At 42.6% G+C, this 27867-nt stretch overlaps 1 protein-coding gene across 1 annotated transcript in view; it reads right to left on the bottom strand.

Annotated features, from left to right (window-relative positions):
• Positions 1-27867, bottom strand: part of adam19a (ADAM metallopeptidase domain 19a) — a 200264-nt gene that overhangs the window by 105004 nt on the left and 67393 nt on the right. The window contains exon 3 of the mRNA XM_071478225.1: positions 12766-12842. Coding sequence (XP_071334326.1) covers positions 12766-12842 — 77 coding nt within the window. The remainder of the gene's footprint in view (positions 1-12765; positions 12843-27867) is intronic.

Raw genomic sequence — 27867 nt, 5'->3', positions numbered from 1 at the left:
TCATCTTCTCCTGCTGTGTCTTTTGTTTGGGCCTTAGGGATTGTAGGGAAGGGAAAGGTATCACAGTGGTTCTTTCAATGGGCTTAGATGAACCCATATTTTCTAAATATTTTTCTTTATAACCCAAAACTAATTTTGAAGCCCATTAGGTCAACACATCAGACAGAATATTACTAAGCCCCTGCAGCGTCTTGGTAACACTTCTGGCAACACTGACATAGCTATTAGCCTCAGAGAGCTATTTTGTCAGGATAATTTGGCTCCATTTTTATGTTCCTGACAGTAAATTGTAGGGCTCAACGATGTTCCATTACCACATCCTTATCTAGATGTGAACATGCGCAATATTAATATCGCAAAAAGCAACAATATGATCGGATTTAGTCTGAAAAATTTTACACTGCTCAGTCTGAACTAATTCTGAACACTACCAGGAAACTCTTTAAAGCTCCATCCAGTCTAAAGGTAGATCTCCATGTGTTTTTGATAAAGCAGGTCTAGGTTCTATATTAATACTGGACCCACCATCCAGCCTTGCAGGATTTGGTTTCTCTCAGTGTTTACCTGAAAACTGCTAGATTTTAATTTGATGACTCAGAAAACAATCAAAGCTCCGAGTCTGATTGGCTGAAGAGATCAACACAGATAAAAGGCCACCGACTTCATGCCTATCCAAGGTTCACTCTTGTTTTACCTGTGTTTCTATCACTCTCGTCTCTGGCTCTTTTTCTTTTGCCAGGTAGTTTCCACAGTTACTCAGGTTGTTCCACTGTCCACCTTTTCCACTACCTGGGGAAAGCTACACATAGCTTCCATCTTCTTTCTGTTTTGGATGCACAAAGGCAGACATGCTTCCTTTGTGCCGTAAACCAAGTCTTTGTTTTCCTGAGAGATTTCGTACCCGGTGGCTGATAGAGTTGCATAGTGAAAGCAAGTCATTATTCCTTAAGCATCAACATTTACTTCACCGGCCATGTAAAACCCACCCAGATGAGCTTATGTTCAGGCCAACCTAGCATTCTTTGATGTGTGTGAGTTTCTTCTTCAGCAGTGAAATCACAGTCCTTGTAGTTTGCTCCAGTGAGGACAGATTTTGTTGCAGTTGTGCTGCAGGGGGGACACCCTTACAAGTCATTTTTTCTTGGTTCCCTACAGTGAGCAGGTGATGCAGATGAATGCAGAGTTGTTGCTGCGAAGTCATTAATATACACACTGAATTATGTGGAGCTCAGACAGAATCCTCACCTTAAAGCTCTACTCTAACTTAAGCTTTTTGTCGTTTTATTATCAATTTCAATCAGCATTAGTTTGAATGAATTATCTCTTTCCATCTGACCAGTCTGAAGACGAGGTTCTTATTTCAGATCTCCGTGCCCCATGTGCTTCTGGCACAGACTTCAGATGTGTAATTGCTGGTGTCTTGACCTTTATATAAACTGTAGTAGTTTCTGCTTTTACTCCACGTGTGTTGAAGTAGATAGGAAGTTGCAGTCTATCTGATCTGCAGGATTTGTGCAGCAGGTTTTTGCTTTGACAACAGCCTCAACAGCGTCCTTGGTCAAACCACTTCTCCTCTCGCTTCCACTGTATTTTTTCACATTGGCTGATGAGATGAGGCTATCGAGCCAGTTCTTTGTACATGACATGAGAACCTCTGTTCTCCTTGAAGCACAGGAAGCTGTACATCACGTTCTTGATTTTTATGGTATGTGCAGACTAACGGCAACAAGTCCTCCAACCTAAACAACACATACAGTACAGATAGAGTAGCTTTGTCAGAGTTTTCCATATAAGTGTTTTCTGATCTGGAACTCCTGTTGTCAGTGTCTTACAAAATTTTCAGATCCTCTAAGGTTGAGGTTTAGGACAGAAACTCATTATATGAAGTTTGAATGTGGTGGAGCTCAGATGGCCTCTTTGTTTTAAATCACTAAAAACACTTTTTTTCTTTTTTGTTTCTAAACTTCCAACACCATATTCACGACAGGTACCAGATGAAAAAGATGTAGAGGTAAGTACGACCTTAACAACCTTATAACTGGATCAGCTAGTTAACTGATGACAGCACCTCAATGTTTCTTTGGTGAAAACTTCATGAGCTCTAATGCTGAACTTATCAGTTTGTTAATTCTTTAATGAAGACGTGCTTTAACTGCCCCCCACAATTATGATTTCATATTGTAATAAAAGCAACAATAAAACACATTCTGACCAGTAAGATGAGCACCTGATCCCAGACCTGTACAGGAGAACTGATCTAATGTTCTTCCAGTTCTGTCCATCCTACACACTGGGTGTTATTTACAGCTAGATATTTGCTAAACTGCAGGTAAAGGTGTCAACGTACACAACACAGCACATCCCCACTTCCAGTGTAGACAGGAGCATGCATAAGATCAGACTACACCTGCCCTTGTATCTGATGCACCACTGTAATTATTTGCGTCACCACAGGAGATTCAGTGTGTGAGCTCTGCTGTGTTTCTGTCTTGTTTCAGTCCAGTCGTCGAGGTGTCGGATGGTGGAGTTTCTCTTCTTTAGAGGGCTTTAGTCTGTTTTTATTTTATAATGTACTTATGTTGGATAGTGGTTCAATAGAGCAGTTCTGGTACGGCCATGAATCTCATGTCGAACTGAAAGCGAACAGAGAACTGATCATTTGCAGTATAAAGCACCAAACTTTGACAAAGTTCCACTCTGATCACTCCTTCATGTCTTTTTGCTCTGCTGTAGAAACAGAGTATTTGTTGGCGAGCTGAAACAACACAACAGGCCTGAGACCAGACAGCTGTTTGTTATGTCTATAAATGAACTACTGCCAAGAGCTGGCAGAGAGACTGCGACAGGAAGGAGTGGGGGGGCAGAAAAAGTGACCCATTGCCCTACTGACAGAGAGAGACACGAGGAAACACACAACGGATACACACATCCTCCTGTTGCTCACACACTTCCTCAGATGTTAAGTTTTGCCATATTTTGTTAATCATCTCTTCCTCCATCAGTTCGTACACATACCCAGGCCAAACTGGGGGGCTGGGTATGAGCCTCTTCTGCTCACAGAATCATATCGTAATGGATGACACCAACACATGCCACACCCACCATGACCTAAATCAAATTAAGGCCAGCTATAAATTGTGTTCTGCCACAGGGAACTGAAGGAGCTGCAAACGTTCTGATCAAAAGGAACCTGGCTGTGTGCCGAACGCAACGGGAAAAAAAGGTGTAATTGAAGATTTGTGCATTTGTGAAATGAGCACATTCTGCTGAGCCTCAGACAAAGGAGTGAGAGAGAGGACATTCATCACGCTGAACACTGCTGGGAGCAGGAACACTAGTGATAAGACAACAGAGGAATGATAGCAGCCAGGTTCCAGGTGCTGCTTCCTATAGCTACATCAAAACACTGCTCGCCCTTTCATTGTGGACTGTATGGAAAATAAATACTTAAGTTCTAATTACAGTTTTCACTGGCCTGAGCTGGAGTTAAACTTAGTCAATGGCATCTGGAGGGAAAAAGAAAAGAAAAATCAATAGCAGAGTTGCAGTTAATGTAATTACGCAGCTCTCGCTGCTCCTCTCTGAGGCATCTGGAAAAACAGAGCTAGCATCTGAGGCCACGATTACACACTACAGCAGACAGGCTAACTCAATCAGTGAAGCACATGACTGCTACTACACAAGAGGAGAGTGGCAGACAGGAAAGTTACTGGAGAACTCACTCAGTGAATTGGTTTGACTGTATGAAACCAATAGCTGCTGTTTATTACAGCTGCACCAATCAATCACTTCTATGTGAACAATGGATTAAATGGTTATAAGCTGATTCTCACAGAGACAAAAACTAATTATCACCAACTCTGCTTTTTAGCTTCTTTTAGCTCAGTTTTGGTTTTACCATTAACACCTGGCAGCCAAAGAGCCACAGATGTGTAAATTAGATGTAACTGCTGTGTTAGACTTTATGTTCTCAGCTTGTTTCTGCTGCTCCTCCAAGAAAAAAAAATCAGCTTTAGACTGACATATTTCACTTATGGTGGGCTCAGATCTGATGGATTAATGCAGGTCCTAGCAGGTGTTTTCTGATCTGTCATGTCCGTCAGCAGGACGACATCATTCCTCTGAATCAGTTCCCTGATGTGACGACGCTGTGGCTCACGTTTGATCAAGTTTAGGAACACAATAAATATTTTTAGGTTCAGGGACAGATCATAGTTTGGGTTAAAATAATCCAATTTGTTAAGGTAAGGTCTGGGAAACATCCTGATTTTGGTTTGGTTACAGTTTGTTTTGTTGACTCTGATATCAGTACTGATACCTTGAGTTCAATACAGATTCTTAATGATTCTTTTTTCTACACCAATTTTATCAAATCCATGTTGACAAGAAAATACACGGCAAAATACAAATTTTAGTTTGACTTTATACACTGAATTATTAGGTTATTATTATTATCATTAATAGGTCTTGGTCCAGGGGCGGTGGGCAGTGGTTAGTGCTGTCACCTCACAGCAAGAAGGTTCTGGGTTCAAATCCAGGGCCTGGGGCCTTTCTGAGTTTGCATGTTCTCCCCTTGTCTGCATGGGTCTTTTCCAAAGTCCAAAGACATGTTAGGGTGACTGGTGACTCTAAATTGCCCTTAGGTGTGTGAGTGAGTGTGTGTGTAGTTGGTTGTGTCTATATATGGCGACCTGTCCAGGGTGGGATTGGCTCCAGCCCCACCTGTGACCTGCTTTCGGATAAGCAGTATGGAAAATGGATGGATGCTGATTGGCTCACTGACACTGAGATATCGAATGACAAGATATGTTTCGATATTATCGTACCATTGCAGTTGGCCTATAAAAGTTTGACACCTCCTCTCTACATGGACTTTGTTGCTCTATAATATGTCACCTAACTCCCTCCCTTGCTCCCATCACTTCAGCCACTAGAGGGATTTGATACTTGGAACATGTAATTTTAAGGCAGTGGCTGAAACGAGTGAGAGTCTCCAGTTCTCATACCATACGATCAAGTGGTGTTGTGTTGCCATCAGTGGGTGAAATCCACTACTGAGCTATCACTCAAAATCTACAGCAGTGGAACTAATGTTAACCTCTTGCAGAGTACATGTGGCTCAACAGTGCAACAGGCTGAAAGGGGGTGACTCCTCATCTAACCTCACCCTGACAATTTACTGTGGTCCCATTCTTCAGCTACGACAACCAGGAGCCTCCATGTTTGTCACACCAGCTCTAATTGGCCCCCACGTCTGTTCATGCCCTGTCACCCGTCTGTGAAGTGTGCTGTCACCTCGCCACGCCCCTGTCACAGGATCAAGGTTAATTTCATGTGGAAACAAAAGGAGCAATGATGAATCAGAGGAACTAGATATTTGAACCAGGACCAAACGTGAGGCTGTTGTGGATGCTGACTTTAAAAATGTTGCATTTGATTTGAAATAAAACCTGTTAGTGATCAATCAGTCGTATGTGTGGAATGTACAGTCTCAGCTTGTGGCAGTGGACACAGTTTAATTCAAAGAGGTGCAGTAACCTCCATGTCACCACCTTTCATTTGAACAAATAATGATACAACATATAAAGAACCTGAGTGTTTTAACTTTCCACAGATCTCATGTTGATCTGGGAAGAAAAGGCAGAGCTGAAGCCGAGGAACAACTCCCAATAAAATGCATCTGTCATATAAGGCTTTAACTCACCCTCACTCTACGACACTTTCCCCAGACATCTGAAGAAAAACCTGTGTGATCTCACAGGGCCCTGACTTTATTACTTTTTGTTTTGTTTTGAAGTTGTACGTCTGTTACCATCAGAGATAAACATGTGACAATGGATCACATCGAGCTTCTTTAAAAGTCAGATCATCAAGCCTGACATCTGGCCCCTACTGGACAACATGCCCAGAGGAGGTCTGAGCGTGACACCACCCCCAGGAGGACAAGCCGCCCACAGATCATCTCTGAATCTCTTTCCCAAAACCTTCCTTATGAAAGACCTTCATGGGAACGCAGCTTCAGATTTGTGTCCCGTTCTGTCTGTGTTGCTCCGTTAATCTCAATTTCACCCTGACTGAAACTGACTGAATCAGCTGCTCCACAGACGTGCAAGTAGTTGACTGTCTTTTCTGCTAACCGAGTGAATTGAGAAATAACAACTGGCCTCTAAATTTACCACAGCTTTCACCAGCTGGCCCCAGTAAAGGTCACACAGAAACAGTTATCAGTTTTATTTATCAGTGCTGCTGCTCACTGAATTAAAACAGTTCCACATGATAATTCTGATTCATGTCACACTTCCTCAAACTGAGCTTCTGACGATGATGTCGAATCCACAACATGAAGACAAAGCAGCATGAAAGCAGCACAGTGATGAAACGTGGAGAGACACTGACTGTAACTAACAGCTGCTGCTGCTTAAAGCAACTAACAACAAGTCCTGAGCTAAATGCTAACATGCTCACAATGACCATATTAACATTTAGATATTCAGCAGGCATGATGTTTAGCATGTTCATCATCCTTGTTAAACTAGTTAGCATGCTAACATTTGCCAATAGCCGTTAACACAAAGTACAGCTGAGGCGGATGGGAGTGAAATTAGTTCTGCAGATATTTGATCATAGAACAAAGAATTCTGACCTGATGATGGTGCTAGATGTTAGAGATGATGATGATGATGATGATGATGATGATGATGATGATGATGATGATGATGATGATGAAGCATAGATGATGTTAGATCAACACAGTTATTACAGTTCACCCTGAGGGGGACATGACAGTCATGGTACTAAACCATTACAGCCATGAGCAGCCTGCAGCCTGATGAATGTAGATTCTGTAGCATGTAGCTGCATCACTATGATTGGCACTTAGCAAAATATCTCAAAAGCCAACTCAAGTACAATTACATGTTGACACTAGAAAGGCCAAAAGAAGACCAGATAAAATCTGTGCATGATTTTCTTCTAACCAGAGAGACTTTTACAGAGACTGGATGAAGAAAAGTCCCAGCAGCTGTACGTAATTTAAATAAGAGACATAAAATGACTCTGGCTTAGCTTTGGTCTCAGCTCAGATGAGACTCCAGGTTCTTTTCATAGCATCAATTAGCCTGAAATGCTGGCTGTGTACTAGCGTATTGAAATCCACCAAGAAAATGAAATAAATACAGAAAAACAATCTAGGAAAACTCACAGAGACACTGAAAGATAAAATAATGAATTTCACTGTGTGCTTCAGTGTAATTAAAAGATTTAAAACATTCAGAATGAGGATTAAAACTTCTGGACTTCTTGATGTTTGAAGAACCACTGTGTAGACGTGCTGTGGGTTGTGAATTTGCTGTCGGGGAAGTGGAGAAGGTTTGTTAAGTGATTTGCGTCGGCTATCAATCATCATGGACTTCAGGTGTGAAGAGAAATGAGAGAAGGCAACAGAGCCCTGCAGGACTGAGTCCTGGTCCTGGTCTGTCTCAGACATTCAGTTTCAGAAGGTCACAAGTTGACAGATGAGGCCGTGTGTGTCTTTAGGGACACAAACACAATGGTGAACAGGAACGTAGTGTCCACAAATCAGATGTCAGAGACTGTGTGTGTGTGTGTGTGTGTGTGTACTGGTACTTGCACATAGTAAGGACAAAAAAAAATAAATTTTACTGACAGAGTGAGGACATTTTGGGAAAGTGAGGACATTTTGGCCGGTCCTCACTTTTTGAGACACCTTCAAATCACATTTTGAGGGTTAAGACTTGGTTTTAGAGTTATGATTAGAATTAGGTTTAGATTAAGGTTAGGGTCAGGGACTAGGGAATGCATTATGTCAATGAGTGTCCTCACAAAGATAGAAGTACAAGTGTGTGTGTGTGTGTGTGTGTGTGTGTGTGTGTGTGTGTGTGTGTGTGTGTGTGTGTGTGTGTATATGCAGCTACGTGGCCATGCAGAAATGTGGAGTAAATATATAATGTTTCAAGGCTGCACAGCTGCTCTAACTAGGCTTCCTCTGCACAGGCCAAACAGGAAACACTACAGTCTGCAGGGATACAGGTCTGGCAGGTCCAGGCTCACGTCGCCCAAAACCACCACCTGTTCTCTGTCTGAGTCCCTCTGACCTCCAGGACTAACTTTCACTGAAGCTTTACTCTGTGTCCTGTGGGGCTCTCTAACCATGTGCAGCAGCCCCCCCCCCCCATTCCCTTCATCCTGCCAGCTGAAACGGCTCCAAGTCGGAGTGATTTTCTTGGGATTTTCCTTTGCAAGAAAGCGTCAGGCTCAGCTGGCTCAGAGCTGCCAGTCATCGTGTGATCTGACATCCCGAGCTGGATTAGAGCAGATTAACAGAACAAAGCTCATTATTGATGTTAATCACTATTAAAGTGGAGACACTGTGGGGCTGCGGCCAAGTTCAAACAAACTAAAAATCGATGGAGGAACTGGGGTAATAAAAGCTGTTGCCAGGAGAGAGCTTAAAAAGTGCCTCTAAACTCTGTCGTTGTGAAATCAGACTGCGAGGACTCCGGTCCTAATTAACACCTTGTCAGGTCGGCCGCCTGGAGTACAGCAGTACAATTAGCCCAACTCCACACGAGTCGGGGTCCGTCTCATCATCAGGTACAATGGGTGGCGTGTATTGCCAGTTTCACTGCGTATGATCCCAGGGTGGCAGAGTAACCAGGGCTTTCATTAACATAAAGAGAGCTCACACTTCATCCACCAACCCTCTGCTGAAAATCTGCAATGTAAATGAAATGCAGCTTGTGAGTGCGATGCCAGCAGCCAGAGCCAAGTGTGTGAGATACACTGAGGCGAGCAGATAGAGCTGCCACCGCTAACTAATCGAATGATATGGACAATTGTTTGGATGCTATTAATATTTAATCAATGATGATCACCCTGCTTTCATAACGTACATGTTCGCTTAATTCTTTTTCATTGCTTGTACCTCAGCTCAGCACACACACTCACACACACAGGCACGCGCCCTCGCTCACACACACACGCAGGCACGCGCGCTGACACACACACACACACACACACACACACACACACACACACACACACTCACACAGATGAGCACCTGTGTAAACAATGTTACCTGTAACATTAGTGACAGTGATTTTTTTACCTTCTTCTGTGGAGAAAATGAATCTCTGCTAGTAAACAGATCATTTGTTCATTTTATTCACTGTCTTCTTCCTAGAGAACAGGTTTTGTCTTCACTGTTTACAGAGACATTTTGCTTTCATGAAACTTCACAGTCCTTTCTATTGATGGAAAAACATATCTCAGGGTTTGCTCCAGTAACAATGACCTCTCTAAAACATCACCTCTCTACAGATACACTGCATTCAGTTTCATGAGTTATCAGAACAGCTAAACTGAGCTGGTGACCAGGGTTTTTACCGCACAGGGACATTTACATCCTCTGATTGACTTCATCTTGCTCATGTTGGTTCATTCAGTTAACACTTTCCTCAATGCTGCGTTCATGAACTTTCCCCTAAAAAACACTACCTCATGTTCAGTGACACGCCTCAGTCCCCCCCAACGCTGAAACTGGTGATGTGGACGACACAACCACAAACTCTGATCCTCAGGCTGCATCCACACTGATACGTTTTAGTGTTAAAACTCATCACTTTTGATACGTTTACTCCTGATGTCCACACAACTGTGTGTTGACATCTGGACAGACAGAAACAGAGACCTTTAGTAACAATGACGGAGACACCCACAGGGGCTCCTGATTGGCTCTTATCAGCCTGGACTACCAGTGGTGAAATAACATGGATAATGAATGAAAGTGTTACTGATCTTGTTGTCTCTGCAGCAGCTGCTGTCTCAGCTCAGACGGCTACAACTGTCTTTGCTGTTCTCTGGGACTAACCAACTGCAGAGTGGACAATCTACTTCCTGTTCACACTGACACGCACATGCCCAGTCGTGACATGAATGGTCATGTGATGTGTTTCAGGCCTAACAGTATGGACAGAGATTTTTTTTTTTTATTCTAAAATAAAAACATATCAGTGTGGACGTAGCTTTAGTCATAATCAGTCATGTATGATTAAACGCTCTAAACTCTAAACTAACGGTCCACTTGCTCGCTATTTCAAGGTTTCAACAGCTTCTCACAGCGAATGCCAGTAATGCGACGTCCAACCACAGGCTGCGATGTCACCAACCTTACACACTTATGGTCAGATGAGGACCACTGGGCCAGGCCCATTTGCTGATGAAGACCATAAGATGTGGTTGAAAGCTGTTAAGTGGTATTTCGTTCTTCACCTTGGAACAGCAGCTGGGAAAACGCTCCACAACTCTCAACCACAAGGTCCATTTAGTAGCTGCTCTGGAGCTTTCAACTACATCACATGAAGTATATTTTTAGTATATTTTTTTGTATATTTTTTCTCAGGTGTCATCAAACAGAACTAAACTGTTCTCCTACAGATTTTCTGTTTCTACAGATGTAACGCTTTAGCATGTTGACAGCTAACATGTTAACATGTAAAATGAGCCACTGCTGTTAGTTTCTACTCAACATGATTTGTCACTTGTCAAGTGCACAAACTCAAAACCTGCTTAAAAGGAGAAGGTGGAGTGGAACCAGGACACAGGCACTGATCCTGACATGTCCCTGACCTTTACCCTCATGTGGGTTGAGCTGTTAGTGGGAAGACCTGACTAACAGTGCTGTCAGACACACTACACACTGCAACAACACAAACAGCACACAAACACACAATCCAGCGTTGTGACTCACAACCGTGAGTCGCAGATAAACTGTTCAGATCCGGCACTGTGTCAGCTGACACACACACACACACACACACAGAGTTTCCTAATGAGAGGGTATTTTGTTGTAATAAACTGATACTTGTATCATTTAAACTAGATACATGTCCTCCTCCTTTCATTAGTGTGAAAGTGATGATGCTGGTCTTCAAACACTGTGCTGCTTCCTGGATTTGTTCCAGTCCAGTCCCAGTGGAGGAGGCCCAGTAGATAAAATAAACTCAGTTTCCAGTAACATTCCCAGTAACTCCTCCCTCACCAGAGCGACTGCCTCCCCAGAATGTGTCCCTCTTTCTCTGACCTACATTCTCTGGTCCAGACCAAACTTGTGCGCTTCGCTGGAACTGGTTTAAAATAAACCCGCAGTCTGCCAGCTCATGGTCCTGCAGCACTCTGTGACTCCCCAGCCCAGACTCCCTCTATACATGTCTGTCTGCATCTCACTCGTCACTGCCTGACTGTTTCACATACGCCACCATTGTCTGAATGAATTCACTGAATTCATTTTCTTTTATTTTGAAAAATGTGACAGCCCATACGCTGTGTTCATCACAGGAGAACAAACCAATCACAGTCGTCTCCTACACTGTCAGTCATGTTGTGCTGCTGCTGCTGGAGGAGTTGTGGCTCAGGAGGCAGAGTGGGTTGTCCACTAATCAGTGGGGCAGTGGTTCAATCCCTGCTCCAGTCCCCATGTTGAAGTGTCCTCGGGCACGATGTATGAGAAGTGTGTGTGAATGGGTGAACGTGGCGTCCACTGCAAAGCACTTTGAGTGGTTGATAAGACTAGAAAAGCTCTGTGTAAGTGTAGTTCATTACCACGTCTGAACCTGTCAGTGTCCTCACGATGCCAGATAAACATAAAAATACATTTCTAAAATACATTTTAGACACAAAGACAGATTCATTTTGTTTTAATGTTTGCTCTGTGTGTGTGTGTGTGTGTGTGCTTTCTATTCGTCAATTCAGTTGTGTTTTTATGTCCATTTCTATCGTCTTTGTATTATAAGCTTTTTATTCTCCAGGTTCTTCACTCAGTCAGTCAGCAGGTTGTTTCAGAGTCAGTAGGTTTTGAAGTGCAGAAGGAACTACTGCAGAATATTTGACCAGGAGGATCGAAACTTTGACTCAAGTAATGGAGCTGTGGACTCTGTCTTGAGGACCAACCCTGAGTTCACCTTTTTTTAATAACCGACCATCATGTCCTGTCTCCACAGGGCCTAAAGCAGACATGTGTTTCTGGGGCTGTTAGGTTATGAATCCCTGTTGTGATGAGCAGACCGGAGCTGTCCACACATGTTCACTCCACCTCAGGCTTTGCGAGCAACCTTGCGAGTCAGTGCACGTCTTCAGCTCTGACTCGCAGGTGAAACTCCCCTTGGTGTGATCAGAGGAGCATCATAACCTCTGCAGGCTGTGGACCCGGTTCCACATGGAGCTCACCCCTCACTCTGATCAGCCTCTCTTCTGCACAGCAGCATGACTCATGAGCATGTCATGCTTATCTCTCTTCAGGTAAGTATGAAAAGCTCCACATGCCATTGGTTGAATCCATGTTTGTCCATGACCGTCACATAATCTGTAATTGAACATTAGCTCTCCGTACCGACCAGCTGCCCCCACAAACCTGAGAGTCCTCAGTGATTCTTTTCAAAACAAGAGCTCATACCTTGTAGCTTTACCAGCTGCTATTAGCACGAAAACATGCACATCTAAGGCCATTCAATCACTAACAAGCATTAAAGATGTCATTTAGTAACCTTGAGCTTCTGTGGAAAAAGCAGACTGACCAAAAATAAAGACAGAGCTGAGAGAGATGAGGCTGCTTTTTCCAATCTCCCTCTATTATCACTCCACTCTCCGTCCTCTGTCTCGCAGTTAATCCCACAATCCTCAGGGGAAAGACAGAGGAGGCTACTGAAGGTGTCACAGCAGTAAAAATGGCAGGAGAGGAGGAATACTCACTGATTACGTTCAACTTGTAGCACCAGGTGGAGGTCACTGGATGAGAGCGCTATCTCCCCTCTGACCGGGTGCTCTACCTGTCAGGTAAAGAGGAGACATCAGGTCAGCTCATTACAGCACCACAACTCACCAGGAACAGTTCAATCAAACTGCTTTTACATCGTCGTTTTGAAGTGTTCATCCTGCAACAAAGGCTGTAAACTCTGATCTCAGCTGCCACCGATGATAACATGAAGGTGTAGGCTTGACTATGCAGCACGAGGAGAGGAAATCTGTTTAAAGCACACTGTCTAAACTGGACGTCTTCTCCATGCAGGTAACTTTCCTTTGCAGTTTCATGTCTATTCAAAAGTTTTAAAACAGGGTGTTGACACATGTGGAGACAAAGAAACCAAACACACAAGTGAGGCTGCAGTGCTCAGAACAGGCTACACCAGGAGAGATCTCTGCAGCCATGCTAGCAACCCTGAGCTACATGCTAAATGATGCAGCTATAATGGTAAATGAATTTATTTAGAGCTTTACACTACAAGTCACATTCAACCAGTCACATAGTGATTTTTCTATCTGGGGCTATTTAAGGTCACTTTGACATGCAGACTGCAGGAGCCGGGAATCGAACCACTGACCTTCGCTCCACCTCCTGAGCCACAGCTGCCCCCTGTTCAGTTTAGCAGGGTCAGTTATGGAGTTAGAGAAGTTAAGGAATTACCAAAGTACATCTTCAACTAATCATTATCTTGATTATGTGCCAACCTATTGTCAATATCTGTCAGTTCATTTTTGATAAGTTGTTTAATCACAGAGACTATTAAAAAAAGGGGAATGGTGATGTTTGGTTTACAAATATCTTTTTTTTTTTCACTTCATAAATCACTTAGATTCTGTCATTAATCTAAATGAGTCCAAGTCAATTATCAAGTCAATTATCACAACGGTTGCCAATAATTCATGAATATCTCGACCGAATCTTGTGTCAAGTCATCGTTTAAATGTTGGTGGTGGTGGTGGAGTTAAAGTCAAGGGGTTCATCCTCTGGGAACCATGAATGTCTGTACTTATACCATTATATGCTGATTTTATCATCAACTGACAGCTAATTTGATTTCACACATAAAGAAGACTGAGACTGAGACAGCTTTTTATCACTCATAAATATCCTGTCCCATAAAGATGCTGAAAAACTTATTCATGCTTTTATTTCAAAGAGATTCAATTATTGCTCGTTTTACTGCTCTTCTAAAGGAGTCAATTGAAAGAATTCAGAACTGTGCTGCAGGACTTTTCACTAAAACAAGGACGAGAGAGTGTATTACTCCAGTTTTAGCTTCACTCCACTGGCTCCCAGTTTATTTTAGAATAGATTCTTCTAATAGTTCTTTTACTTTATTAAAGCTCTTAATGGTTTGGGACCAGCTTGCATTGCAGATTCTCTGTCATTTTATAATCCTTCACCAGCTTAGACCTTAGATCCTCTACTGCTAGACTTTTACACACAAGAAAATAGGCAGTGCATCTTTTAACTACGCTCCAAAATTATGGAATAATCTGCCAAGACCTGATTTATATTTGTATATATTTGTATCTAATTGTCTTTCGATTCACCCTTATTTTATTGTACTATTCATTTTTTATTGTAAAGCACTTTGAGCTACATCTCTTGTATGAAAAGTGCTCTATAAATAGTTATTATCACATATAATAGTTGTAATAATATTATGATTATTATTATAATGATGATGATGATGATGATGATGATGATGATGATGATGATGATGATGATAATAATAATAATAATAATAATAATGTTATTAATATTATTATCATGAATATATATTATCATATATTATCATTAATGTGGCTAAAAAACATACTGGTGAGTAAATGAGATAAAACTGCAGTTTTTCTGGTGAATATAGTTTGAGATTTTTAAAGACCACTGGGCCATTAAAATGAAAGGGGTGTATCCCCTGCAGCATGGCTGGAGCACTGTGGAACACACACAGGGTTTATCCTCTGGGGAGCATGAATATGTTAAGTGCATTTCAGATTTTTATAATTCTTTCATGCAAGTAGAACTTTTGATGTTGTCACTGGAGGAAAGGTCAGAGTGGTCATCAAAATCATTAGTATTCATCCTCTGGAGACCTTGAATACCCATATACATATTTCATGCTAATCTGCTAAGTAGCTGTCACCATGACAGCATCCGCTCTGGACCTACACCCATCAACCACGCAGCTTCCAGAGCTGCATTCACTTGTGATACTGTGTTACTGTCCAAAAACCAACCAAACTGTTTACTTTTCAGAATACGCCACAAATACATAAAGACAAACATGTGGACAATTAAACAATAATGTTTTTTTGTGGTTCCAAATCTATTAATATAATATAATGTTAACTTGTCCTTGTGGTTTTAATGATGAGAAATGAGCCAAACTTTTTTTTTCTTTAAACAAACCTCAAATTCCATTCTCTCACTGCTGACAAGCATCTCTGCAGGGAAACAGTCTGAGGCCAACAAGGAAGAAACAAGTCAATTTGCTCTTTTTTCTTCTGGGTGGACTGGTAACAAAATGTTACAAAAATGAACCCTACACAGGTCAGCTGTTTACAGCAGCATGAATATGAATACGTGAAATTGACAAACAAGATAATTAGTGACTCAGTGATCAGCTCACTGTGCAGAAAAGAACCTCCTTGAATCTTGGTATCATCACATTTTGATACGATATGATGCAGCAAATGACACAACAACACTCTCATCAGACAGAGAGATGAATGTTGTGTAATGAAGACATAAACATCAGCACATTGAGATGATGAAGTTCAGCTGAATTCTGCTCAGTTCTTTTTTTTTTTTTTCGCTGATTGAGCAACAGCAGTTCTGCAAAATAATACTGATCTGAAGAAAGTTGTGAAATCACATGAGCAAGAATCAGGATTGAACAGGTTGAAGACTTTGATTGCACTTTGTGCCGTCAGAAGCCTTTTGTGTTTGTCTGAAGAAAAGAAACAATCTGCAATGAAATGACATATCTCCAGGTATAACTAGCTCTCTTGCAAACCCAGTGTTAGTCTGTGCTGCGTTCTGCTGTCCCACAGACGAGCTTTGCTTTAAGGAAGACTGCTGCACTACAGCTGACAAGGCTGACAAGAGGCTGAAACAACATAAACTCTTTACAAGCACCGTGAAATCATTACACTTGTCTGGACTGAGGAAATCCTCTGACGAGCAGCTGTGTGTCTCTGTCCCAATGATCTGAGGTGACACTGCAAATGCCTGCTGGTCCTACATGTGTTGGAACCAGGAGCTCAGTGTGTCTGATGCCATCATGAGCATGGGGCCGTCAGTGAACTGGCTGAACTGTCCCTCCCACACTGGCTGCTCTGTCAGATTTAAATTCTTAGTATTGCTCATATTTTCTTCTTCTCCTCTGAGACTTAAAGTTTGTCCATGCTTGTCTTCCTACATTAATGACACTTGGCTCATTAGAGGGATGTGAATGCAGTGATTAGGGGATGCGACCCTATTTACATCAGCCTGTTTCTGCCACAAACCAGCCCAGAACCCAAAGGACTTGCATTTTCCAAACTGTACCTCACCTTTAGTGTGACTGCCTTAACATTCCTGACCTCAACCATAGATACTGTTGAAAGCAGTGGCAGTAGGCTTGGGCAATATTCATTAATATTTGATTATTATTATCTTTTTGAGCTGGGGGGGTTTACAGGTATAGCAGCAAACAACTGAAACAAAAACACAAGATATAGAGGGGTGATGTTTTCTCGAAATATCGTGATATTTGATTCTACAGAACATCGTCCCAAGCCTAAATGGCAGATAGTGTAAAAATCCCTGCCAACAGTGAGCAGGGTTTCGCAGACTCATTGCTGTCTGGGTGAACAGGCACTAATATACAATACAGGCTAAAGGAATAAAGATCAAGGTAAAAGCCTAGAACCTAACGCAGTTTTATGCACAGTCTGAGAGAAGAGAAATAATTGACTACATTATGATAAAACCATAAAGCAGGATTAACAGAGAAGCTCCTCTTCATCCCTCAGGTCTTATCTGCACTCACTCCTCTATCCGTCTCCCATCTGTGAGCAAAACAACCCACTGTGAATTCAAGACTATTCCTCCCCACATCATTAAATGTGTCGTTCCAACATCGAGTGACACATGCTCAGCACACGCACTTTCACATCTTTTGCCTCATTTTCAACTGCTTAGTTGTGAAATTTCCCCAGCTCCAGTTGAAAGACCACGATTGGTCACGGCAGGGTCACAGTGGGTGAAGAGTGGGAAGTGTGAAAAGGAGAGAGAGGTGAGAAGGGAGAGAGCTGGTGGCAGACGGTAGTAAGAGTGGAAGCGTTTACATACAGGGAGCAGGAAGTTAGAGAAGTGCAAGCTGCCAAGACGGCAGTGAACTGGACGAGGAGAAGTCTTAAAGGTATCAGGTGCCTCAGACAAAATACATGTTGTTGGTCTGACTGTGTCCTTCCAGAATCAGAGGAGACTGCAACGTATAATCTGGAAATGATGCTCACTTCACTGAGAGCTGGCCAGGTGAGTGAAGGTGTGGGACTAGGCTCAGTGTCTCTTTCTTTGTTAAAAAAACCCACTTCCATCAGTTTTCACCCAACACCGTGGCTGCCTCTGAGGAAAGATTATCCCCAGATCTGAACGATGACCTCGTCTTACTCCACTCTATTACAGCAGGATTTACACTCCACAGTATGTCTGACCAGGACAGCTAGAAACACTTTTGCCTTTAGACGTGGCTGAAAGATAAGTCGTACCAAATTAGTTCATTTTCAGCATAACCAGGTTTTAAATGAAGTAACAACTTCGATCTAAAAGCCTCAGTATTCCACCTGTGACAGAATCAACATTCATAACTTCCAAAATCTGATCCATCAAGAACCCTCTTTTATTCAGATGCTGTGTCTGAATTCACTAACTTCCATACTCACACTGAGCACGGCAACATGCAGTGCACTACACATACATCAAGGTACCTCAAAAATGCTCTCAAAATGGTCAAAAAGTTGATGGACACCTCTCACTGTCAATGACCAACATCTTGGCCACGCAGCAGAAGGGAGGGGGCCGACAACGTGTGAGAACAGCAACTGAAGGAGGACACGTCATTGGTGCTAATGTCAGCCTAACTTCCATGTAAGTGAAACGTTCATTTTGGAGTCAAGCGTGCAAAAGCAGGTGACAATCATGGTCACGTGTTGTGTCTTTCAGTGAGTGCACAATGGCAGTGTTTGATTTAGAACACTACTCTGTTGAAATTCACGCACTACGGCAGTGAGTTTACTGACTGAAGAATCTGATCTGAGACACAGCCAGTGATTGGCCATGTGCACAGTGGTGTAAAAGGTTCTTTATTCATAATACAGCCAATTCTGACACTTTTACATGTAAAACTGCATCTGGAGAGACTGTCCAATAGGTCAAATCATTATTAATAATGAATAATTGCTGCCTTCAGATGTCAGGTGTCGTCCATCCACATCTGTAGGCAAAAGTTTTCATGCTCATTCCTAACAGCCCACCCCCAAAACAGGGTAAGAATCCTGCTGTCAACATCCCACTCTCAAATTCAATCAACTTCCTCAGATATGCAGTGGCATCCTTTTCACCCTGCCTTCAAGGTCAGTGCTCTGACCACTGCCTCACAACCTGGCTGGTTGAAGCTTGGTGAGGACTTGTGTTATAATATGTAACTTTTCCACATTACAATGTGAGAGAAATCTGGGATTTTAAACATGGTAAGGGTCGCCTGTCAATGACATCATATCTTCTATGCTCGTGTGGATGTTTATCCGGTTTTCAGCCACATTTTCAAGATACACTTCTTCCACCTTGGTGGTTTTTAGCTCTTTATTTGAACCGCATGAAGGATTTTAGTCGTGGACGTCCGGATCTGAAGTTATCAGAGAAAAGAGCTGAGTAAATATTGGACAGCTCAGCTCCAGCCAATCAGAGACATTCTTTGTCCACTGAAGAGCATCAATGAATCACTGACTTTAGATGTGAAACTGTTTGATTCAGTGTTTTTACTGGTTCTGATCAGCTGCTCTGTTTGTTGCGGAGAGGAGGAGACCTCTGTAGAGAATTCAACTCCAGGTCAAAACCTCCTGAACCACTGACACTGAAGGATCCAGACCAGGAGAAGACTACAACTCCCATCATCCCATGCTGCTTCACAACACCACCTAATGACATCTTTTGTTATTGTTTTGATTTAGAGACCCCGAGAGGCAGAAGTTACATACTGTGCATTAAGGCAGATGTTCCCGCTTCAGAATCTCACTGTGGAAGGTTCAAGGTTAAGAAACAACAGCTGTGCATCACTTTTCACAACATCTTCACAATTTTCTGCAAGCTGAAAATATCAAATTACCAAGTTCTTTTGACTTGTGGAAAAACCATTTCTTTTCATTTCCACTGCCTTTCTTCATATCTGTAGGGCGACATCTCTGGGTCACCTCTTGAAAAATGACTGGCTGGGAGCCTCCGCTTATTGAGTTTGTTGTATCTGCACATTTACTGATCAAACTGCTTCCACATTCTCACATTCCCTCTGTCGCATTCGTTGACTGTTCACAGCAGCATTTGGCTGCTCCTCCTGATTTCTCAAGGTTATGGTTACACAGCTTTAATCTTCATCCTGCATCCTCCTCCCACTGGCTTAAAGAGCTAATGTATAATGTAAAGCTGCATCAAGTATATACGCACATTTAAACTGTGTGTACTGACATGTTTGATCATGTTTCAGTGGCAGTCAGTTGGGCTGTTTTCATACACCACATCCCAGAGGGTGAGACTGAAAATGAAAAGTGGGCTCTGGAAATTAAGAGGGACCGAGAGTGTGAGAAGCTACTCGCTCAGAAGAAGTTAGAAAAGTCCCATTCAAGAGGCCCAGTTGATGAAAAGAGACAGTTGGAGAGACACAAAGAGAAACAGAAGGCAAGAGAACAAAGAAACAGGAAAAGACAAATCAATGGTGAGAAACAACAGGAAACAAGAAAAGAGGAAGCCAAAGAGGACCAGAGTTGAAGTTGGTCGTGACACTGATGCTTGTCTGCTCGTGGCTGTGGATAGACGTGGAGAGGGATGAAGACGGCACCATCCATGCATCAGATGGAGCTCCAAGCCTGGGCCCTCTCTGTGCTCTAGTGAAGCAGAGCTAACACACACTGTGCCAGAGGAAGGCTTATTAGACGGATCAAAGCTTGTCTAATCTACATGCTAAGAATGTGATGAGAGGGCCCTGACAATCCTTCCTTTCCTCCTGTGAGGCAGTGATTATCATACAGGGTGATAGACAGTAAACATGCAAAGATGTGACGATGTATGTGTCCCTCAGATCTTTGATGTGACTTAGGGCTGCCACAGTGACAATAAGTACGCTCTATTATAGCCCATCTCATGTATTACACGATGCCAGGCAACCTTCAGTGGCAGTTAATGTAGGCTCCTTTAATGACACCAGAACACACTTGGCTAAACTGAAAAAGCTCCCATCAATTGTCAGCATTTAACATGGTGAATCCGATGTTACATTGCAGACAATAATTATGGCCACAACTACATAAATAACATCCAGGTTTTATGAAACCAGAATTTACCTTGGACCAGAATTTACAGATTGAACATAGAGATGTTCCGATTTTCTTCCTTCCCAATACAGCTAACGGCTAACGCTGAACTATTTACTGGCCTACACAGGAGGTTGCACTGTCCAGCCACCGGCAACTACTGCTTTAAAGCAGCGAAGAAGAATTGATTTCAGAGAAAACTGCTGTTTTTTCAGGGGGTGAAACTGTGAAGTTTATTAATAGATTACATGGTGTCAGATCATTGTATAGACTTGTGTACTCGCTGATAACTGATCCAGTATTTGAGGCTTTACATGAGGCATCTCCGATGCTAGTATCAGTATCAGAAGAACTTCCCTGAACACCCAGAAGTCTTACAAAAGGTTCTGTATCTCATTCTTGAAGAAATCCCTCACCTGAACAGTTAAGACATGATGTCTATGATTTGTTTATCTGACCAAATACATCCTGGTGTTGTGCTCATTGATGGTTATGTGCCTTTAAAAAGAAAATCAACCAATTAGAGTTCTGCAGGTAGAATAAGATTCAGACACCATCTTACTGCATAGGTACCTACAGCAGCTACATCCATTAACAGTAGTGACAGAAAAATGTGGAGGAGAGTGACATAGCTGTACAGGCTGTTGTAAGTCAACTCTTCAGTCAACATCTTTATTTGTTTCTTGTGCAAACTGTTACATTAACTGCTCATAACAGCTTCTGTGTCCAACGTAGGCCTCGGTGAAAGGGCCTATAAATAATATTACAATATTTTTTGGCTACATTTTGATGTATCATACATATTCTAATATTTTGAAATTTCTTAATAAATGAGCAATTTAACCCTGTGATGCATAAAATTACCAGTAATATTATTCTAGTCCCCGCAGCATCTGTCTGCATTCAAACATTCATACTGTTAAATTCATTTGTGGATTCTATTGGAACAATCTTACATTTGCAAAAAGTGGATTGAGGAAATCACAGCCAAGTTAAATTTGACCGAGAACAAAAACATCTCAAAGCGACAAAAATCCCTGAGAAAACACTGAACCCAGGGGCTGTTTCTTCTCAGTTCAGAAGGCTTCAACTCCTTCAATCACCGTTTCTGAACATGTATAAACTCGCTTTGGTGCTTCACTACTTTCACTCTCTCCAATGGTCACTGCAAATTTCATGCTACAGGCTTGATACAGTTACAAGACAATTTGTACTCGATGTTTGCTAGTTAGTTATTTACAACATCCCATATAGAACAAGTATATCGAGTGTATTTGTTACATTGCCCACCCTTGGTTGAACGGATATGTCAGTAACTAGTAAGTAAAAGATGATGAAATAATATTTGTTCTACAGTGACATAGTGATGTGGATATTAAAGCAGGCTATGGGCCCTCTCTTACACCTGGAACAAAGCGTAACGCAGGTGTCATTTTCCCATCCAGCACCCATGTAGTTTAAATAGCAAACACTGCCCAGCTGAGCACCCATGGGCATTTTGGTCTTAAAATGCAGTGTGGTCAGGTGCATTGTGGGTACACTGTTACCTTGAGGCAGCTGAAAGCGACTTACCAACAAAAATCTGATCTGAAGTCAGTGGCGCAGTATTTCAATGTTTTCCACCATTGAAATAGTAAAAGTGATATGGACACGCCCTTCATGCAGACTTACACTCTAGACCGTGCACTAACATAGAGCCCCGTAACTTTCCCCTCTGCCTTTGGTGGTGACATGATCTGCTGTACCAGTAACATTCAACCTTCACAATAAAAGCTGAAAGTTTTCCAAGTTCCATCACTTTTGTTTCCTTACCACGTACTAGACCTGAAACCACATGACTTTGGTTCACTCTTCAAAAGGAAACTCAGCCATAATCAGTTGTCCTTCACACTCAGGTTTGTTAACTTGCATCAACCCAAAGTATAAGTGGAAAAAGCTTCGTCAGTGCCATATCTACTGAGAAAGCAAATGTTCAATCACATATCTGCTGACACCCAAAAATTGGAAAGTAAATATAAGAACGAAGGTCCCAGGATGGAGCTTTCCAGTTGCAGCGATGACTGAATGACTGACTGCAGACCATTCACCTCTTCCCTCCTTTTTTGACTGTTTTCCTTATCTGAGTGAAACTAGGCCATGAAATTGTTGAAAGAGCTACAGTCGTCTCTGGTGCAATTTCTCCCAATCAGTCAAGCAGCGTGGAGAAGGGCCAGGGAAGGTGTGAGTGGATGGAGCTTTACAGGAGGAGGCAATCATGTTTGAGACCCAAGAGGGCTTGAAGAGCGAGGGCGGAGGAGGGCAGACCGATGCTGAGGACGGCGGAGGAGGGGTGAGTGGTGTTGCAGGTTTGCTGAGGATAAAGTCAATTTGTTGCAGGAGAAAGAGTTCCCTGAATAATCGCTTCCCCTGTGCTGTGAGAGTGTGTCTCTGTACCTGACTTGCTAAATGACATAAAGAGCCTCTATAATTAATCTATGTCAAATGTACGTCAAAGATGCTAAAATTAAACAAGTCAAGGTGGAGGCGGGGGGCCGGATGGAGCAAGGTACTTATTACTGCTCCCTTCAATCCCCCATTGAGCCAAAGTGGGGTGTCTACTGCTTCCAATGATCTGTCAGGACGAAATGTGAGGAGGAAGGTATCAGTGGTTCAACAGAATACCCATCACTTCCATTCTGGTGCCTTGGAATACTCAGGTAATGATAACAGAAAGCTCTCTACAGCCGAGGTTCTCAAACGTTTTCACTTCATGGACCCTAAACTAGATCCAAACTCCCACCTGAAAAGATTTTTGCTTTTAGATCTGGAACCAAAATAGTCAATACATTCTGTCATTGTGAAAATTATGGATGGAATTATAGTGAAGATAAATGATTCCCCCCTTTTCGCTGCAGACCCCCAAGAACCCCTGCAAGGACGCCTTGAGAACAACAGCTCTAGTTACAAACACCTCAAAGACTCATTTGGATGATGGAAAATATGAGCGAGTAGAACTGTTGAGCCTGAGCTGCAATGAATCACCTCAGTATCAGGTCATCAAGCACACACAGCATTATCATCTGCTACCTGCTAATTGTCTCATTTGTTTACGTTACTTAGAGAAATGCATGACGATTGCCAGCGATACTGTGATGCTGAAAAGGCCTCGGCCTGTTCCCTCAGACAAATGGAGACACCGAGCTTCATTATCAGACAGCCATCAGTCAACAGACTCCAGCTTGTTTGGGAGGGTGTCGGTGTTTGTCAGGATCTCTGGGCTCTGATGCTGCCTCCTGCTGCGGCAGACACGGTATCCATGCTAATCACATGCATCACAGCTCCCAGATAGACGCGATGAATTCACACCAAAGAATTTCCCACACGACAAACAACAACGAAAGCTAATGGCCTGCTTAATTGTTACCGTCTGAGGAGGAATTCAGAAAGTATGTTATTGTGATTGCACAGCTGGATATTTGTGACTCACCAAAAGGTGGCAGGCAGCAGAGTGTTCTTATTAAAATATGGGAAAGGCTTTATTATTGGAGGGTCTGATCCACTGCTAACAAGTATTTCGCTTTACTGTAATTATTCCCACTGGAAATTTAGCAACACTTGTAATGAATATTATTTTTTGCCCTCTGGTGTAAAAACAAGTGAGAGCTTCAGTCGGCTTTCTGCCACATGATGACATCAATGCAGAGGACAGAGAGGAAGAAGAAGACATGATCAGTGAGTGAAGAGAGGAGAGGAGAAACAAAGTTTTGTCTAGTTTTGATAAGTCCATCCTCTGCTCTGACCGTGACTGTACAGGGCTGCAGACAATAAAGTAATTTAAAAAAGAACCAATGCTCATTTTTAAACTGAAAAGTCAAAGAGGGTGCTGCACACGGATCTGTTACTGTAATTTAACAAAAGTAAAAAAAATCTTGAGTTTTCTCAAGTCTTTCTTTTTTACAGTGAAGATGGACAAATCACTTTCAGTAACCTGACTACAAAGGCATCCTGAAGATTGTTTTCAAGAACGTGCAGCTCATCGTGTTTGTACCTCGATGAACTAGACTGGAAACAGGCAGCTGCTCAGTTTCTTGGTTTTTCTTCCCTGACCCGACCTTTGGTTAGCTGGTTAATAATGGGCTGGTTAGCAGCAACTGAGAGAGAGAGAGAGAGAGAGAGAGAGAGAGAGGCCATTCCTCAGGACAGGACAAGACCTGCAATGAGCCAGTGCCCTCCTCAGGCCCTGGGTGCTGCTCAAAGGTTGAGGGAGGGGCGGTCCTACACCAGCCCATCCTGACTGTCTCCCTCTGGGGCCTCTGCACACATTGCCAGGGGACTGGATGTGGGGAGGGCCCCTCACTCCTCATTGCCAGATAAATATCAATTACTATAGTAGTCACTAATATATTAAATCATATTGAATGATATATAATGATTATTATTATTACCATACTACTATTATTATAAGGATACTAATGCTACAACACACACACACACACACACACACACACACATATACATCACCCACACTTAACCAACACTTCCTCTAACCTAGTCATCTTATGTGCCTGTTTTGCCTTGTCACACTGTTTCACCAATCATTACATGTTAGCATCTGTCATCTGTGTCATCTTATGTATGTTTGTTATTTCCTTGTCACACTATTTCACCACTAAAAGGAAAAAATAAAATCAAAAATCAGACAGATCGGCCTCCTCCCCCTCAGGTCAGGGACTCAGCCCTCGCAGGTTGAACATTTACAAAGACCTGATTTTATCATATGATTTGAGTACTGGCCTGTTGAAGGAGTAAACCAAAAAGTACAACATCTCTGATACATGTGCTAGGTATTGGTTTATCAGTGTGATGGCTTGTTTCAGAACATAATGGAGGATTTACTCAGTTTTAAAGCTCATCAAAGCAGCTGATGTTTTCCTCCTCACCTGTCCTCATCTGCTGCTAGAAAACAGTAATCTCCCCTGATTGGTTTAGGGAATTAACACATCATCTCCATTCCTGCTCTTTGTTGTTGTAGAAGAAGAAACCAGGCTTTAAATCATTTCGCTGCGGAGATTATTTCCACCTTGTTTTCTTTCACTGCCGCTCCTGCTACAATGAGTCCAATACATCACATTAGATTTTCAAAATAGTAGACCGATAGATTTACACTCCTGACTAATCTGCCATCAGACATTCAACCCACTACCACTGCCGAGGCATTTAAATGACATCAAACACATGAAGATCTCAGGCTTCAGACGTCATCGGCACAAATTACTGAAAGAAAAATAGAAATCTAAAAGCCAAGGCGTTGTTTGTCCCCGAGTTCCACGAAGGACGGAGATGAAAGCCTGAACTCCATTCATCATTAGCATATTATCTAACATTGTTTACAAGAAAAGGACAATTCACTGACGTCGTGACCAGATCTGTGATTTGCGGCTCCATTGTGAAGTCAGTTCACCATCGAGTTCAAGCCTCAATCATCAAAACAGCTTAAGACTTCAAAACAGATAATTTTATACAAAATAATTTCCATATAAATCAAATCCATTGGAGCCAAAAAGGCATACTTTTTCATTCCACCTCCCTTGGATATTCTCCTCCATGTGTGGCTCAGCACGTCATATTTTACTGGGCAAATTCACAGCGTGATGCCTCATTTAAGGAAAATGAGAATTCCTCTTTTCTCCACTAATGGCTGTGAGAAAACAATTCCACCTTCAAAGAAGCAACACATGCAGCCAGCTGAGCCGCCTGAGGACAGAGGAACCAGATTTCAGTTTTCACCCATGTACAACTTGTGACCAATCATCCCGCGTCGTACTGTACTTCAGCACACAGCTCTTCCATCACTGGCCCTGCTGAGAGCTCTCTAGAAGGATGGGATTGAGGCATGGTGGCGAGGTGCATCATCTCTTCGATAAAGGCTTGCTTATGTTTGTGTACTTAGCTACCTGAGCACCATGAAAAAAGACGTTTAGATGCACTCCTTAGGGGTAATTTATCAGCCACGAAGTGAGTTGCTCGCCGCTCGTAGTGCTCCGCATCTTGCTTCACTCTTCAGCGGCATGAAATGTTTTTGTAAATGGATGTGGGTGTCTGGATGAATGCTGATGTGAGAAATGGAGGGTTCTTGTTTGCAACTTTGGTATTTCATCTTCCCATGTTTACCTATTTAATATTCACCTGGAGCCGATTGCCGTAAACACTCCTCCAAAGCCATTTGAAAATAAAGAGTGTGTTAGGAAAACTAAGTGTAGGCTATTGACAGGGCATTCTGCATCCAGGCTAATACGAAAATACCTCTGCTGTCCTTTGGCCTGTTTACTTTATCCTAACACAACTCTCTACTCTGCCTTGAACACATTTACTGATCATTAATGTGGCCTGCTAACAGCCGACTGCTTTACCAGCTGCTACCAAAGCCCCAAACATAGATAAGCTTTTCATTTCCTTCACAGCACTAAAGAGAGCGAGCAGCCTCTGGGCCGGTGGTACTTGACACAGGCTGGAAACATTAAGTGCTGGATCATCTTTTGCTTTAGACCTTTATACTCAGCTCTCACTGCTTTATTTACAGGGTCATCACACAGTCGTTAAATGTCTTAATTTTACATTCTTGTCAGGATTTGAGTACGTTTGGTTACTTATGGCTGGTGACTGGAAATATATGTTCTGGAGCCGTTTTGTACCTTTTGAAATTAGTTTGACTTTTTGCTTATATGTCCACAAATATCAGTTTATCAAATTAAATGAGTTATGAACCTGTGAAGACCGGGGGGGGGGGGGGGGGGGGCATTGGCTGGAACTCAATCCACCAACCTTCTGATTAGTGGACTCCTCCACCTGAGCCACAGGTCGACACACCTGTATGGAGATATTAAATTTTTGACTTCGCCCAATCCAGTAGACACAGAGTTCATTTGGAGACGTGTTTGTGAATGTAAGTCCAATATTTACTGCCTTTTTTATAGTTTATCAGAGTGTATCAGAGCTGCTGCTGGAACAAGGCTGATGAAAGCAGTGAGACTGAACCATGTAATATGTTGCTTCTCCCCGCTCTCTCAAAAACATCCGTCACTTTCCCCACATGCTTCCCAATCCTCCTGGACCTCAGTGATACGTCATTTAACAGCAGAAACCATGACAGTTTTGTAAAAACTACTTTTCACTTCCTGTAACTTCCCAAGTCTGCACCATGTCGGTCCCTGGCCGCCTGACTCTGAGCTACCAATGAGATCAGAAACCCAGATTCTCTCTCCCCTGTGTGAGTCTGACTTCAGCTCACCGCTCCACATGCTGCTTTGGCAACCACCCTAAGCTTCACCATCTGATCACCACTCGACAACATGCGGTGTTTGCCAAACAACACCTGCTGCCTACCAAAGCTTCGATGGACCGCTGAGCTTCACGCCGCCAGCTGACCTGCATGATGGACTCCTGCCTGGACTGCAGGGGGCCGCACGGTCATCCTGCTGCCATCCTTCGCCACATGCTGCC

This window comes from Trachinotus anak, unplaced genomic scaffold (genome assembly GCF_046630095.1).
Source record: "Trachinotus anak isolate AG129_WGS33_773 ecotype Australia unplaced genomic scaffold, CSIRO_AGI_Tana_v1 ptg000005l, whole genome shotgun sequence".
Classification (NCBI taxonomy): domain Eukaryota; kingdom Metazoa; phylum Chordata; class Actinopteri; order Carangiformes; family Carangidae; genus Trachinotus; species Trachinotus anak.
This window is presented reverse-complemented; position numbering and strand designations above follow the sequence as displayed.